The 16,096-nt window shown below is 42.9% G+C and overlaps 1 protein-coding gene across 2 annotated transcripts; it reads right to left on the reverse strand.

Moving 5' to 3' along the window:
* Positions 1–525: 525 nt before the first annotated feature.
* Positions 526–7,957, reverse strand: HNRNPU (heterogeneous nuclear ribonucleoprotein U). Of its 2 annotated transcripts, none has more exons than XM_053458792.1 (14): positions 7,087–7,957; positions 5,769–5,868; positions 5,606–5,679; positions 5,039–5,178; positions 4,766–4,865; positions 4,058–4,170; positions 3,676–3,939; positions 3,421–3,540; positions 3,196–3,315; positions 2,932–3,100; positions 2,500–2,643; positions 2,043–2,239; positions 1,243–1,317; positions 526–913 (listed from the first exon to the last, which is right to left on the reverse strand). In XM_053458792.1, exons 1-14 carry the CDS (start codon positions 7,805–7,807, stop codon positions 860–862), a joined length of 2,391 nt encoding a protein of 796 aa, XP_053314767.1. In that variant the 5' UTR covers positions 7,808–7,957; the 3' UTR covers positions 526–859. The 2 variants fall into 2 exon arrangements, with proteins under 2 accessions (XP_053314767.1, XP_053314766.1); XM_053458791.1 differs by having other exon boundaries at positions 2,383–2,643.
* Positions 7,958–16,096: the final 8,139 nt, after the last annotated feature.

The raw sequence follows: 16,096 nt of genomic DNA on the forward strand, positions 1-16,096 counted from the left end.
TAGTTTACAGAGAGTGGTGCAACTACAAGCACACTAGGCAAAATTAAAAGTCTTGAGGGCAGGGGGAAGTGGAGGTACAAAAACACACAGCTAACTTCATACAGATCCCATAGGACTGGATTAACAACAAGTGTAGTTTAATAAGAAACAGGCAGTCAAGCCTATTCTTGCAGAATTTGAATGCATAACAAATAGGGGAAAAAATGGTGTCGATCCTTCACAAGTTAAAGTCTCTGCGGTTTCCACAGAAAGCACAAAATACATTTAAGAGCTATTTCAATACACTCCACCCTAACTATTCTGATATCCTTTATTTTATTTATTGTTTACTCCCATTTATACTGAAAACTGCCTTTTTGAACACTTAAAATGCCAAGATGTTTCCCACTACAGTACGTAGAACATTAAAATGACATTGATCAATTCTCAAAGAGCCACTAAGTTCCAACATTTAAACTGTCAGCACATCTCAACTAGACCTTGCCTGGACTCTGGGGAGCAAATTCCTTAATAAAAGACACCAGGTACAAAGCAACAACTTTACTTTTGTATAGTAAAAAAAAGATCACATTACAGATAAAAATGTAGAACCCTGAAATACTGACACATTCTTTTATCGTGCACAATGCTGAGGTTCTCAAGAATCACTTTAAAACTACAATTAAAAAAAAAAACGAAAAAAAACCCCAGAAAACTTAACTAAAGAAAAAAAGGGAAACAAAGAAAATTCAATAAAGAACCCGCAGGCACTTCCTCTTGTGGAATGTTTTTAAAAGTTAGCCTAAAGAAAAAAAAAACAGTCGACTTCTTGTGAAGGTTTTGAAGAGAAATATGTATCAGTTCATTTTTATTTGAGTATTCAATAATATCCTTGGTGGTACTGCTGGCTCCATGGCTTTTGACCCCAGTATTGCTGCAATTAGAAAAAGGGGTAAATATTAACATGTTAACAAGCTTTTAAGCTTATTTGCCAACAAGAATTGTTTAGATTAGGTGAAACATTAGATTCAGGCTCATCTCATTAAGTCAGCTAGGAGCCCAATCAATACTAGATCGCGAGAAATCCTGTATTAGGTTTGCCACATGTAACCTATCAGTTTATTGAGTGGGGGGAAAGGTGGCCAAATCTAGGTGTTTTCCTTGTGTTAGGTGTTCAGTACAGAAGGAGAAAAAACAAAAAAAAAAAAAAAAGATTTTTTAATGAATGCAGTACGATGCAGCTACCTAGATTAAAATACTTACACCCTGCTGTTGCCACTGATTGTAGCCCTGAGACTGGTTTTTGTAGCCACGGTTGTTTCCCCTTCCTCTGAAGTTCTGCAGATTTAAGCAAGTACTTGTAAGAAACCTTTACAGCATTACCAAGGTCAAAAAAACTTAATGAGAAATACCCAAAAGATGCCATTTCAATTATATATATTTTGTTTTATATATCATATTCCGTAGAGGTGTACAATGGGTAGACAGGACACAGCATAAGTTATGAAACAAGCAAGGAGGGCCATGTTCAGACAAGCTTACAATCTATATATAGAGAAAAAATAAAAAATAAAAAAATAAAAAACTTATGGGAGGCATGACTAATCTGGAGATATTCAGCTTTGGCACTTACAGTATAGAAAAGAAAAAAAAGCTTTTAGTATAGGTTTATCATTTATTACCACCAATTAGGTTTTATGTATTTTTACGATTTAAAAAAAGGCCCTAATTCTCCTGAACAGAAAGTATAAATTTGGGTGGTTTCATTAAATAAGGAAAAGCAAAATCATGGTGTAACCTATTAAAAATGAAAATATTTTGGTCCGTTGGTTATAAATACTATCCCAGGCCTGAAGGGGTTAAACATTTAATGGTTGCATGAACAGCCTTGTACAGTTAGTTATACAGCTCATGCAAACACATTATGTGCATTTAAAGAGCATATACAGAAAGCAAAAAATGTTTGGATGCCACAATATGAGTGCAGAGTGAAACTAAAACCAGTTTTTGACTAAGAAGTGAAATAAAAGTAAACCATATTTCTTAGTGACAAAGTATCTTACCTGGTTGTAGTTTCCACGACTTGGCATACCTCCACCGCCACCCCCGCGGTTGAAATTTCCTCGACCACTGTAACCACCTCTACTGGGATATACTGGAGCACGAGGAAATGGATAGCCAATGGCACCTCCGCTGCCACCTGCGCCTCCACGCTGTGGCAGGTTACCCCGTCTGTTGTATCCACCACGGTTTACAGGAGCTGCAATACAATTAAGAAAATATTTAATTTGCTGGAAAATTTAACACATCTGACCCCTGCTATCAACGTTACAATTCTCCTAATGCCAAGTGAGCTGAATTGGTATGGTCGTTTTCTTCAACATTAACAGAAAATTTGAATACCTCCACCTCTGAAGTTGCCACCGCGCATGTTATATCCTCCACCTCCACGCCCTCTGTGGCCATGGCCTAGACCACCTCTGCCCTTCTGATTTTTGTTCTTGTTAACTTTCTTCATACCAATATTTTGTTTCTTCTCAGGGGGAAGAGATTTCTTGCTTTCTTCTTTGTACTGCTCAAGAAGTTTCTCAGCTTCTTCTTTCTGCAACTCTACATAGACTATTTCATCAAAGCACTCACTGGCTTCTGGCAGGGTGAAGTTACCTAGGAAGTAACATTAGCAACATGGCAAATTAGGCTACAAATAAATATAAGATGTGCATGAACAAAGCCTATTTAAGACTGGTTAGATATTAGCAAGAAATCAAGGCAAATAAGTTATACATGCTAACACTCCCATCAAACCGCAGAAAAAAATGCATCAATCTTAATATACTGCTTCTTTGCAGTGTACATTATTACCTGAATAAAACACGAAGCTACAGATAAAGTAATTATTAGACAGATCTATGCCACTAAAGATTATGCAATGTAACCCTAATCTCAACCAACCTTTCATTTTAAGAACAGCATGCTCAGGCAGGTCTTTTCCCTCCACTTCAGCTTTCTTCTGTGTCCTTTCCTTATACTCCTCATCAGTTGGACAAACAACAACCGCTTTACGTTGAAACCCAGCAAACAGGCACATTTTCCTTCTCTGGGCTGCTGAGGACACATTTGTCTAAAGAGATATTGGGGAGGTGAACAGAATATTTATTAAAGATCTTAAAACCCTAAAGGAGACTGAAGTCAATGAACACAAGAGGAGGCACTTACTTGATCCAGAATGAAGCTTCTCTTTTTACGAGCAGCAATCTCAATAAACTTGCTAAGACATTGAGGAGCCCTCTGCAGAAAGGCAGTCAGTTTTGCAGGATCAAGCTGTTTATTTCCCACCTGTAATAAACAGAGGTTTAAGAAACCTATACAGCCTTAACATACGCAGGCAAAAAAATAAAGACGTAGGCCACTACAGTCACTTGGGAAGGAATTCATTCTTACCATCATTTTTTCCAAAATGCTGCTTGTTCCAAGGACGTTGTACTTCCCAGGATTATCAGCAACATGTTTAGTGACCCATGAGGTCTTCCCTGCTCCTGGTAAACCGATCATCATGATCACCTGGAAAGATATACACAGTATCATAAATGCAGAGGCCTTAATGCAGTGAATCAAAAGTTAGAACAGTAGCTCATATCTACTAAGTGGGTAACATGCACAACTAGACATTGTACTCTGTGCCAGGTGTATACTTACTTCACAGTCTTTTTTCTGCTCCGGACCAACAGGTCCTCTCACACGGTTTTCCAATGGGACGTTCTGAATGAACGTGTACCCCTCAGGGACAGGAAAGAATGGTTCGCTCATCTGCCCAAAATTAAACTCCACAGCGCAGTTGTGACACAGAACATGTGGGAATAGAGACTGATCGGAGAGCGTATCTTTAGCAATCTTAAATGCCACTCCCAGATCTTGTCCATTCTTTGCATACGAAAGTTCAACTTCATCACCTTCAAAGTTCTGCAAAGGAAAACAGATATTATAGCGAAGCTTGGCTTAAAGGACCATGGGCTACTGTACAGGTGGGTCAGTTCACTTAAAAGGAACACATTGTGCAAAAAAAAAAAAGTAGACTTACAGCAAAGCAGGTGATTACATCAGTCTCATCATATGTCTCGCCATACTGCTCAGATTCACCATTGGTGTATTTCAATGCTTTCAGGGAGTATCCATAGGAATTCTCCTCTTCACCTAATAAAGAATGGGAACATTACATGAACACTAAATATATAAACACTCCAGCTACTGGCAATAAGTTCATAGATGAGGAAAAGGGGGTCTTGCAAGGATAGTCCAGACACGAATATCAACGCTATCAGAACAGGAAACCATCTCTCCTTTTCCCCCAGGAAAAATATTTTAAGAGATAACCTAAAGGGGGAAATAATCTTCCTAACCCAGGAAACATGTTCGATGCTCCTAGTGGTACACACCTTAAGCAAGATTATTAATGTGGTATTTGCGTTAAGTGTATACTAAAAGAAGCCCGAGTACAGCCTTCACCAGAGCAAGCACTTGAGCTGACTGGAGGCGAGTAGCTCAGACTTATTCAGCAAATCGCATCTTAAATGGGTTATTGAGCTAGGAGGTTCTGCAGACCACAATGCAACCACATGCATTAAAGTGTCCCTTTAACATTCCCTTTTATTACTCAGATCAACAATTTCAAGTTGCTGAGCTGTGTCCCTTACAGCAGTTTTACACCTTTGACCAACTTTAGCTGTCCGAATGCAAAACATCTGGGGGAATATAAAATAATCAATTTCTATAGAAAATTCCAACATACCAAGCATGAACCCTGATGAGCCAAGGGACCATCCAATTCGCACTTCATGAACATCAATATCTTTAGTGTATAAATGCTTAACAGGAATCTTCTCTGTAACCTAGGAAAAAAACAAAGTTACCACACATCAGATACAAAAAAAAAAAGTCTTTTTAACCCCTTAAGGACAATGGGCGGTTCCTAAACCCATTGAAAACAATGCATTTTGAGCCCGTACATGTACGGGCTTTGTCATTAAGGGGTTAACATCAGTTTGACAACAAAGCCACTCACCTTCATCTCAAAACAAACTTTGCCTTCAGAAATGCCATATGTAGCTCTGCCTCCAGCCCAAAGGAAAGCAAAACTCTCCATGGTAAGAGAGGAAGCACTTAAGCGATCCCGAGAGATTTTGAAGTGAAGATCACAGTTATCTTAAGGGGGGGATAAAAGAAAAAGTTTCAGATATTAAAAAAAAAAAAAAAAAAAAAAAAGACCTGATAGCAAACCAACATTTTAAACAAATGATTTGCAAAGGCTAGTAATTTGGTGGCTTAAGTAGACAACACAATGCAAGATTTGCTTTCTAATAGGCCGTGTATGATTAATCCAAATTATGGAAAGACGCCTGCATTTTACAACCAAGAAATTACACCTATGACTTTCTTAACCCACTCCATCGCCATGTCAGAACCACGAGAGATGGCTCATAGACACAAAGTGAAACTACATAACATCTAAACCTCTAACACCCTAGTTTAGACTATGACCTTTGAAAGAATATGAATAGAGAGACCCCAGCACTAGGTCAAATCAATGAACATTGATAAGAAGAAAAAAAGTTAGGAGATTTAGACTTACATGTGTCAAGAAGTACCATAGACTCATCCAGCTTCTCATCCTCTTCGTCTACCGGTGGTTGAGGAGATTTTGCCCTACAGAAGAAAGGTCACGGTTAATGTAAAGCCCCTAGCTTTATGTGTGTGTTTATTTTATTCTGTTTGCTACACATTGCAACACCTACCTGCTGTATTTGTTTTCTTCGATATACTCAAAATAGCCACGGCCATGATCTTCACGTGGCCTTTTTACACCCCTTTTCTTGTCTTTCTGGTCTTTGCCCTCTAAAGTGGGGAAGGAAACAAAAAAAGTTGTCAGAGGGCTCTTGAGGTTCAGAAAACCCTAAATCATTAAGAATATATAATTGTATTACGCACATGAGTGGTACACACACAATTTAAAGTACGCTTCTCTATGAATTTAGATGTTTGCACCATAGAATCAACATGGGTCTGACAAGTCATACAGGTAAACCGGATTCATCCTTATCTTGAGAGTAACCTGCTTAAGATCTCCACACTGGGAAACAAATACAATGAGCAATGATGGTACTATTCACCATAAACTATATGACTTAACTACTATATCAGCAAAGTAAAAGGCCCCATTTCTGCTAGCCGTTCTCCAACAGGAACATGTCAAGCACAGCTGCCACTCGTGTAAAACGGGCATGCAAACAAATTGTGAGGAATCCACCCTCTAAGTAGTAGAGGGCCTTCAGTTTTTAGAAACAGATCAGCCGGTATAGACATCTATTCACCAAGAACAGCTAAATGGAAGCATGCGGGAATTAACGTGCCCACCATATACACGATATCAAGTCTACCATCATTACAGGACCAACACAGTCACATTAGCAGAGACCATAAAGGATGGAAACAGTCTCAGATACAACAGCAGCAAACTTTACTGACAGTTCATTAACCACAACATGCAGATGGGGGAGGGGGGGTGATCTGAGCAATACGTCTTCGTACGTCATTTTACATTCAGTTTATTGGCGACATCACTTAAACAATCTTCTCAAATTTCTTGAAAATCGTGTCATACGGCACAGCCATTATTGAAATAGTAGGCGTTATGTTACATCACACACGTACAGCCTGAAAGCACCACCACATAAAATGTGCAAGAGCAGCTGCTACTCGTACAAAGGACTGTCTGCGGTAATGACAAACAAGATGGAGGACGCAGCATGCAGCTGATCCCACTAGGCAGACAATGCCCAGGCTTGTCCTGCACGGCCGCAACAGGCAGGGGGCGCTGCGCATTTATTTAAACACCAGGGGAATAAAAGGCCGCGCTCAAGCAGTGTGTCCAGGCGCGGATATTACGTGGTGGGGGATCGCCCCGATTACTACAATGGAGACGTTAGGGTTACGTGACCGCCAGCGCTGGTGTGTCGCAGCGCGAAATCATCAGTTTACCCCCAATGCACCGGACACACACACAAGCAGAATCCTTGTACGGAATGATACCCGCCAAACCCGGCCCGCACTTACCGCCTCTACTCGAGGCCCCAGCCTCCTCGCACTTGATATCCATGAGGGGCCGGGGACCGCTGGGCACGGACTCTTCTTCCTGTTTTTCCTCCTCCTGGCCGCGGCCGTTCTCATCCCCACCCTCCTCATCTTCTTCTAACCCCACAGGGATGCCTTCATCTTCCTCATCTTCTTCCTCCTCGCCTTCTTGAAAACCTTGATCGTCTCCATTCTCATCTTCCTGGCCGGCGGGCGCCTCTTCTTGCTCCTCTTCTTCGCCCCCTTCCAGGGCTTCATCACCCCCTTCCAGGGCTTCATCACCTCCTTCCAGGGCTTCATCGCCCCCCTCCAAGGCTTCATCACCGCCTTCCAGGGCTTCATCACCCCCCTCCAAGGCTTCATCACCTCCTTCCAGGGCTTCATCACCCCCCTCCAAAGGTTCATCGCCTCCTTCCAGAGCTTCTCCGCCTCCTCCATTTTCTCCGCCAACCTCCATTACTTCCTCGTCCTCCTCTTCTTCCTCCTCGCCACCGACTTGCTCGGTTCCTTCAACCGTGTCTCCGCCAGCCTCTCCGCCAGAGCCTACCACTACTCCTCCACCGGATTCGGTCTCTTCATCCAAAGCGGTCTGAAGCCTCTCCATTAACTCGGCCTTCAGTCCTTTATCGCTTAACCCCCTCTTTTTGAGCTCCTCCTTCAACTCCGACACCTTGAGCTTCTTCACGTTAGCTGGGGAACTCATCTTTTTGTAACGGGAAGTGGGGTGAGCAACACCGTGCACAATCGATGCAGGGGAGGGTATAAGACAGTCAGAAGCGCGGATCTCTCTTTCCTCGCTGCGTCGCGACTCCTCCAAAATGGCGGAACAAACAAGGACGGAGCGCGCTGCCCTCTGGGGGAGGAAACAAGAAGAGAATGAGGTTTTGAACGTGGGGATCTCAAAGGTTCTATGCGTCCCGCCCTCTAAGCATGAAGAGGGAGGAGCTGTCAAATCGCGTGCGTGCACTCGTCAGCTGTTACCCCTCCCACCACTATTGTTAACCCTTTGCCTGTCGGAGGCGACAGCTCAAAAGACAACGAGGAAACAAAATACTAAATATAGACACCCCCCCCCCCCCATCCTAATGTTGTTCGGTTCAGGCATACGTCTCGAGCTCTAAATCATAACCCACACTCGTTAGGGTGAATTGTCGACTAGAGGGGAAGGCACGGTCGCTACCTCTCCCGTAAGCACGCTTCAGAATAAGGGAGGGGAGTTACACACTGGTTTTGGTTAAAATCCGCCCGTGACTTGCGAAAGCCTAAGTTATAGGCCACTACCCAGAGCTCTTACCTAGAGAAGGCAACGCAAACAATAAATCTCACAATTGGGGCTGTGAGGTGCGCAAACCTAACCGTATTATAGCCCGGGAGACGCCTTCTTCGTGTACCGTATTCACTGTAATAAGGTTGCTGTGCACACTCTCGTCTGGGACAGCATAGGGGAGGAGATAGAACACACTAGAGAGGATTGCCGTAAATATGCTTATTATGCGTACTCCTCAATAGAACATGTAACCCGGGGCAGCACCTCCGATAGGAGTAACTTTTTCTCCTCAGTCTTGTATTGGCGGGACCGGATTGTCTGGGTGTAACTACCCTCTTTAACCTTGAGAATAGCAAAGGCCAAGTGAGCATCGAAGGCCACCGTACTTACGTTGTCTTTTATACATTTCCTTTAGAATGCATTATACCCGGTATTAATTGGCATCTAATCAATAAAACGAGAGTTATTTGGAGAGCTGTTTCAGTTCCTTGATTTCTTTTTGCATTATGAAGATCCAACCCCAGTGAGCATTGCCACAGGAAGAGCCCGTCCGCCCCTGTGTAATTATTTATAGTAAAATCTGTGAAATTTCTTCATCCATTGAATTATGCATTATACGGGGCCATATTATAATGGCACATATTCTTATATTATGGTATCAGTAAGTCATCAAGGCTGCGAAGAGATCTTTTTTGTTTGTTTTATTAGATTCCCTTTTTTAGAATCCTGAGGTGATATAAACTACTGGGGAACATTTTCGAAGTAAAATGCGTCTGGTCAAAAGTGGCAATTAAGTTATTGTCGTTCTGCTCTTCCACTCTGTCAGTCTAACCTTGCTTATTTCTTTGGCTATGAGATATGATTGACAAAATATGCATTTTCTGGAAACAAGGAAAGTTGCTGTTCTTTAGTTGTATCTTTATTTTTTTTTATTCCCGCCTAGGTCAAACATCACACATCTCTTAAATAATTGAATAATACATAATTTAGAGGGGTTTTTTTTTTGTTAAATGGTGTTATTTAGCATATTATAATTGTAATTGATCAACAGTTATTAATTGAAATTTCATAGTTAATACTTGTATAGACAATAGTAGTCGATATTAATCAACGCAAAATCTCCCTGGACTGAACTTTCTTCATTGGAATCTCTGTGCACACTGTTTACACTGTTTGGATCGTCCATTCGAATGTTAAACTTATGTTAATTTGGCTGAAATAATTACCAATGCACATATCCCATACCGTGGGGAGCAATGCTTTTGGATTCAATTGATTATGTATTTTTGTTTTTAAAATGGCTGAGGGTATCGGTAGCATTGTGTGACTTCAACAATGGGATAGCCCAGATGAATACACCCCGCTGGGAACAGCAGACCGACTACTCTTCACAACAATAGCTTTTCCCACTTAAACGGGTTTTTTTTTAGTTAATTGTATTACATCTATGTGTTCCGGGCATCTAGAAACACCTATGTTTCTATTATGAACAGTGTATGGGTTATACACACTTACCTGTTTTCAGACATTGCGTCACTTCCTACCAATATAACGGCATTGGAATAGTCAGTTGGATAATGGTCCAGGGTATTTTTAATACATATTATCTGTCATACAGCGTTAACCAATGATAAAAGACAAAAATATATTGATCGTTTCTCGGATTTTTGTTCTGCGTGATCATTAAAATACTTAATATGATCAGTAAAAGTATTACTATGTTTTGGCTGGTACCACGGAGTTTCAGCTAAATTGAAATGTAAAAATATGTTGAAACATAACATCAAAGAAGTATATAGGTAGCTGTGGTATATTATAGTACAGTACTAAAGTTTAGTTATACTTTAAAATGTGAGCCAGTGGCTGTTGCCCCACAAAATGTGCCCAACCTGTGCAGTTGACTCTTGTGCCTGCCAGAAGCCTCTGCAATACATCGATGGTGGGCACAAACAGTCTGTGCCTATATTGGCAATCTGTGTTTGTTGGGGCCATTAAAGACACAATTTGCCTGGCATGCTATTATGTATTGGACTGGCCCATCGCCAAAATATTTCAGAATATGTTTGTTTCTACAATGGCTATTTTGCTAGCCAACTAAATCCATTTCCTATGTAAGTCACCTGGGAAAAAAGACCAGAACCTTTAACTCTGGTTTGATCGGAAAGGAAACTTTAGAACTTTATGCAATATTGCATCTGTCAACTTATTATGGTACAGGCCCACCAAATAAGAAGAGTGGTATGTGGGAGGAATTTCTGGGAACATTTTGGGGAGCTTATCCAGGGTCTAGTGCCATCCCAAAATATGTTTTTTTTTTAAATACATCCATACATTTTTGCTAAATTAAAAAAAAAAAAAATGTAACTTGAACAGGGAGGTCGAGCAGATGGAAATACCTCTGGGAATAAAATGTGGGGTTGCAGTAGTGGGCTACATGATCCCTTTTATTTGATCGCAATATATTATTTTAAAAAAAAAACGCAGTGCTTTTTCAAGTTCTTAAAAAACTTGTTTTCAAGTTCTTAAAAAACTTGTTCACGTGGAAAAGATCTCCAATGCATAGATTTCCTTCAGGCAGCACTTGGATATCTTAGAATCCAACGGCTTTAAAGTTTTCATTGGGTTATCATTTGTAACAGTCTTAACCTCAGTATCTGACCTGCTGTGACATCCCACACATAAACAGGATCTTTGCAAATGTCACACATTTATATTACTATCATGATATTCTTTTAGGTTAGAAGCATGCTACAGATATAGAATGTTTGCTTTGTGCTGACTTCTCATACATTGAGCATAGCAACAAGACACAAGGTAGTTATGCTGCATCTGCAAGGTCCGTTCCAGGCAGAAATTTCAAGGCAGACAGGGGTTTCCATTTTCTGTCCAAGCTCTTTTAAAGAAACACAAAGAAACAGGTGTTGTTGAGGACTGTTGTCATAGTGGTTGGCCAAGGGACCTTAGTGCAGCCGATGAAAGACAAATGTAAGAAATTATGGCCCTCTTATTAGGTTGGTGCATTGGATGTTATACATTGCACATTACCTTTTAAAAGTTAAGCCAGATGGATTAATATATATCTGTAAATATATACCGTATTGGCCCGAATATAGGCCGCACTTTTTTTCCCCACTTTAAGTCTTTAAAGTGGGGGTGCGGCCTATATTCGGGGTCTAGCGCCCGACACCCGGGACATGCAGTCCCGGGCGCCGGGCAGGCAGCGGGGTCAGGATACAGATCCCCCGCAGCGGTGCAGGGGACCTGCATCCTACTCCCCGATACGCTCAGACAGCCTCCCCTGCTAGCACTTCCCACGGGGGGAGTGCCGGCACGGGAGGTTGTCTAAGCGCATCGCGTGGACGTTCACCGGCAGCGGCGATGCGCCGCTGCCGGTGAACGTCCGCATGATGTATTTTACACCCCCCCCCCCCGACTTACCAGAGCAGACTCCCGGGTGTCTTGCAGGGCCGGCGGAAGACATCTACGCAATACGCGTATACAACTTCCGGTGCCGGCACTTCCGCTGAGTGCTGGCACCGGGAGTTTTATACACGATGTGCATAGATGTCCCCCTCCGGCCCCGCAAGACACCCGGGAGTCTGCTCTGGTAAGTCGGGGGGGGGGACAGAGTGGCAGCATATCTCGGGGGGGAGGACAGAGTGGCAGCATATCTCGGGGGGGGACAGAGTGTCAGCATATCTCGGGGGGGGGGACAGAGTGGCAGCATGTTTATTTGGTGCTTTTTTAAAGAAAAAAACTTTTTCTTTAAAAAAGCACCAAACTTTTAGGGGGCGGCCTATATATGGGGGCGGCCTATATCCGAGCCAATACGGTATGTGTGTGTGTATATGGGCAGTGTACATCTGTTTATGGTCAGGCATGTGTAAGTGCAGTGTATATGTGTGTAAATGAGCAGGTATATGGGCAGTGCATATGTGTCATGGGCATTCGTGTGTAAGGACAGTGTATGTGTATATGTGTGTATATGGACATGTACGTGTAAAATAACCTCTGTAAAAATATAGCAGGGGGGCACAATTTTCCATTCTAGCTACAGCTCTGTATATCAATAGCTCAGGGATACCTACACCGCCCTTCACTACTGTATTGTATACTAGGTAATTCAACCTACCCAAATTAATAAACTTACAAACATCTTTTTTAAATGTTGAAACAGAGTATAGTTTCAAATGTATATCCTCTTCTTGTCAATGGAGCGTTTTTAAAAGCTCCTACCCTGCCCTACAAAGCGGGTTTGTAAGCGGACCACTGTTCGGGATTTTAGTTGATAGATTGCCATTTGGCAATGTTGAAAGTTACCAAATCAGTGTGGGTGTGTATTATTCCATGTTAGTCTATGTCAGGAGTTTTCCATTCAAAGGCAAAATTATGCTTAAATGTATCCACTAAATTTGATCTAAATTAACATCAAATGTGTGTGTTTTGATTTGCTGATCTTATGTTAGGAAACCCTATCTTCAGCGGCGTGCTGGGCCGGGGGGGCAATTGCCCCCCAGGCCACCCTAAATGTTAATAAAACGGCCAGCCGAGTGGCTGATGCAGACAAAAGCCTGCATTAACTGCGATCACAGGGGTCGCAACCTCCGCGATCACTTCCACAGAGGCCCTGCCACTTACCTGTGTGTTGTGAACGAATGAGTATCTGTAAATGATTAGTATCTGTAAATGAGGAAATAAATATATGAATGACTGAATTAATGTTTGTGAAGAATGAATGAATACGTGTGTGATTGCATGGATGTGTAAGAGGGGGGGAAAGCATTGCACAGGGAGGCTGTTTGAGGATACCACAAGCAGATTGGGGGCAAAAGGTGGGAAGTCCTATGCTTCCATTCTGGGTGTTGGGCAGATCCTGTGAGTATAATCTGGGTGCTAAGGGGGGCGTTAATTCACGAGAGGGTGCTTGCTGGGGGCATCACATAAATCAATACTAAAGGGGGGGCTGGGTGGTGGGATAAATATACAATGTGGGGCTAGCTGGGGGCAATACACAAGGGTGTGGGCGCATTAGGGTGACTGCATTGGCCATGTTTTCCAGGACACATATATATTTTACATTCTGCTGACCAGCCAAGATAAAATGCTGCCCTGCAGTATGGGGGATTTATAGACTCTTTGAAGGAACAAACTAGTCAGATATACATCCCCCTTACTGTAGGGTAGCATTTTATCTATGCTGGCGGCATCAATACTCAATGGTAGCAATTGGGGCCATTACACAAAAGGGGGTAAAAACACTAAAAGGGGGGTCAAGGACAAAGCAGTGTGGAAAATACTTTTTTTTTTTAATTATTGTTGTAGCTTAGCCCATCTGGTGTGTGGGTCCGGGTGTCAGTGTGCCAGAGCCTGTCCTGGTGTGTGTGTTTGGGTGTCGGTGTGGCAGAGCCTGTCCTGGTGTGTGTGTATTTGGGTGTCGGTGTGGCAGAGCCTGTCCTGGTGTGTGTGTGTTTGGGTGTCAGTGTGGCAGAGCCTGTCCTCGTCTGTGTCCTGTTTCTGATCCCATGGTCCGGTAATAATTTATAGGACGTTTTTAAGTTATAGCTGGACTGAATGTGGCTGCAGCTCCAGCCCTTCAAAGGGACAATCATGTAACCTGGCTGGAGCTCTTAATCGGCCAGCACAGCCCTGTTTGCCCAGACGGCAGGCTCACTACAGGGGGGATAACACAGGCAGGGGAAACCCATTGTATCCCTTAATCCCCTCACTTTATCCATAACCTGTGTACTCTGTATAGCTGATGGGATTTGGGGTTGGGTTCTATGTATATTGAGAACGTCTGTTAAAGGAATGTTGATAGAATTAAGGATCTATATAAATTCTATGTGTTTGTAATAAAATTGGTTCTTGTTTTACTGCACGAATTGTGGTCTGACTGATCCGTGGATAGCAGGAGCTATCCATATGAGGGTACTGACTGGGGATTCCTCAGCCCTCAAACAGAGGTACCCAGCCTTGGGTACGGTGACCCTGTAACAGTTTCCACTCCCCTGACTGAGTGAGCACCAAACGCCGCATCGACACCCGCAGAAGTCAGGAGCCAGCAGGTCCATCTGGCCAACGTGGGCACAGTAACCGGGCGAAAAAGTCATAACTTTAAGATTTAAGAAGCTTTGAGGCATCCCTAGATCTAAGGGACACCATACGAATAAGTTAAGTGCGAACGCATCTAGCAACACAGTTTTGGCTCCTACTGAAGATACAGGTAGGAGATTGAGGAAGAAAGGCATTTAGTCCTTCTGTGAACTGAGAAACATACCCCTTCCGGAGAAAAGGATATGGCGTTAGATTCAAAGGCTAATACACTGAGAAAGGTAAGCTTAGCAGACAATTGCCGCAAAGATAGCGCGTCATTATCTGGCCAAGAGTGAAGGAAATCCAGGAGTACTACCACTTTCTTTGTGTATGCATCCTTGAGATGCAACCTGGTAAACCAATCCCCTTCCAACATAAGCTCCTGCAGAAGATGGAAGCCCTCCACCTTAAAGTGGTGTTAAACCACAAACACGTTCAGGGCTCTCAGGTTGATCACTGGGCGGTCTCCCGTCTGCTTTCTGACCAGGAAGCTGGATTGCCCCTTTCTCCTGAAGATTCTGCAACGCTGCATCCACTAGCAAAAGCGAGATTCTGCTTGCCACCTGTGGAGGGGAAGAGAAACAATAAACATCGATAAGCACTGGAGCCGCCTCTAGGGAAGCTGTGGGCATCCTTGCCTCAAACTCCACCTCTCGGGAAAGAGGAAAATTGGTAGTAGGGTCCTCAATAGGAGGCCGTAGCCTGAGTGAAGTGTCTGGAGACTGTGATGGAGGAGTGCCTGGAGACCTGTCCCTGCCTTTGTCCATCCCTGGTGGAAAGACAGGGAGAGCACTGAAAGACTTTTCTCATGGAGAGTTTAGCCTTGTTCCACGATGTCATCACAGGAACATGTCTGTTCAACTCCTTCACAAATGAGTTCCTGAATAACAGCCCATTGGTGGTTGCCCCAAATATCTGGATCGTAACTCTAGCGTCCATCTGCAGGAGGACTGCCTTTGCGGCTTTAAGTCACTATGGCCATGTTAGCGTTGTCCAAGAGGCATACAGTGCATAGTGCCCAGCCTCTGATCAACTTAGGATCAAGAGTGGACCCCTGAAGCACAATTGGTCAGTGGTAGAGTCTGGGTAACAGGGCCGACAATGTCCAGAAGTTTTGTCTTGTGTAGATTTAAAACCTTGTTTATGGGGTCACTTTTATTTAAGAGGAGATAAAACACATTAGGCTCAAACTCTGGTGTGGCAGCAAATTTGTCAGGGAGTGTGAGGCTGCCTTCAATTTGTTGCGGTGCAATTATGCAACACCCAAAGGCCACGAAATAGGCTCCTCCTAATCACATCGGTCTATATTTACATAAGTGGCTATGTCTCCCTCTCTCTAAGGAGGTGCAGACCCCATACTGCTGGCAGCATCAATACACAAGGGGGGCAGCTAGCCAGGTTTCAGCAAGTACTGGCTGACTAAGAGCAATCACAGTCCCATCATGCATAGGTTCCAGCATTTACTGGTTGCCTGGGTATGATAGGAGTGTGATTGCTGTTAGCCAACTCATGCCAACTCATATTGTTTAATTTTTGTCCAATTTTGGTGTGTTACTTGTTTTTAATAAAAGTGTGGTTAACACACCAAAATAGGACAAAAAAATTCAATAACAATATTAATTTATATATGAT

This window comes from Spea bombifrons, chromosome 3 (assembly GCF_027358695.1).
Source record: "Spea bombifrons isolate aSpeBom1 chromosome 3, aSpeBom1.2.pri, whole genome shotgun sequence".
NCBI classification, from domain to species: Eukaryota; Metazoa; Chordata; class Amphibia; order Anura; family Pelobatidae; genus Spea; species Spea bombifrons.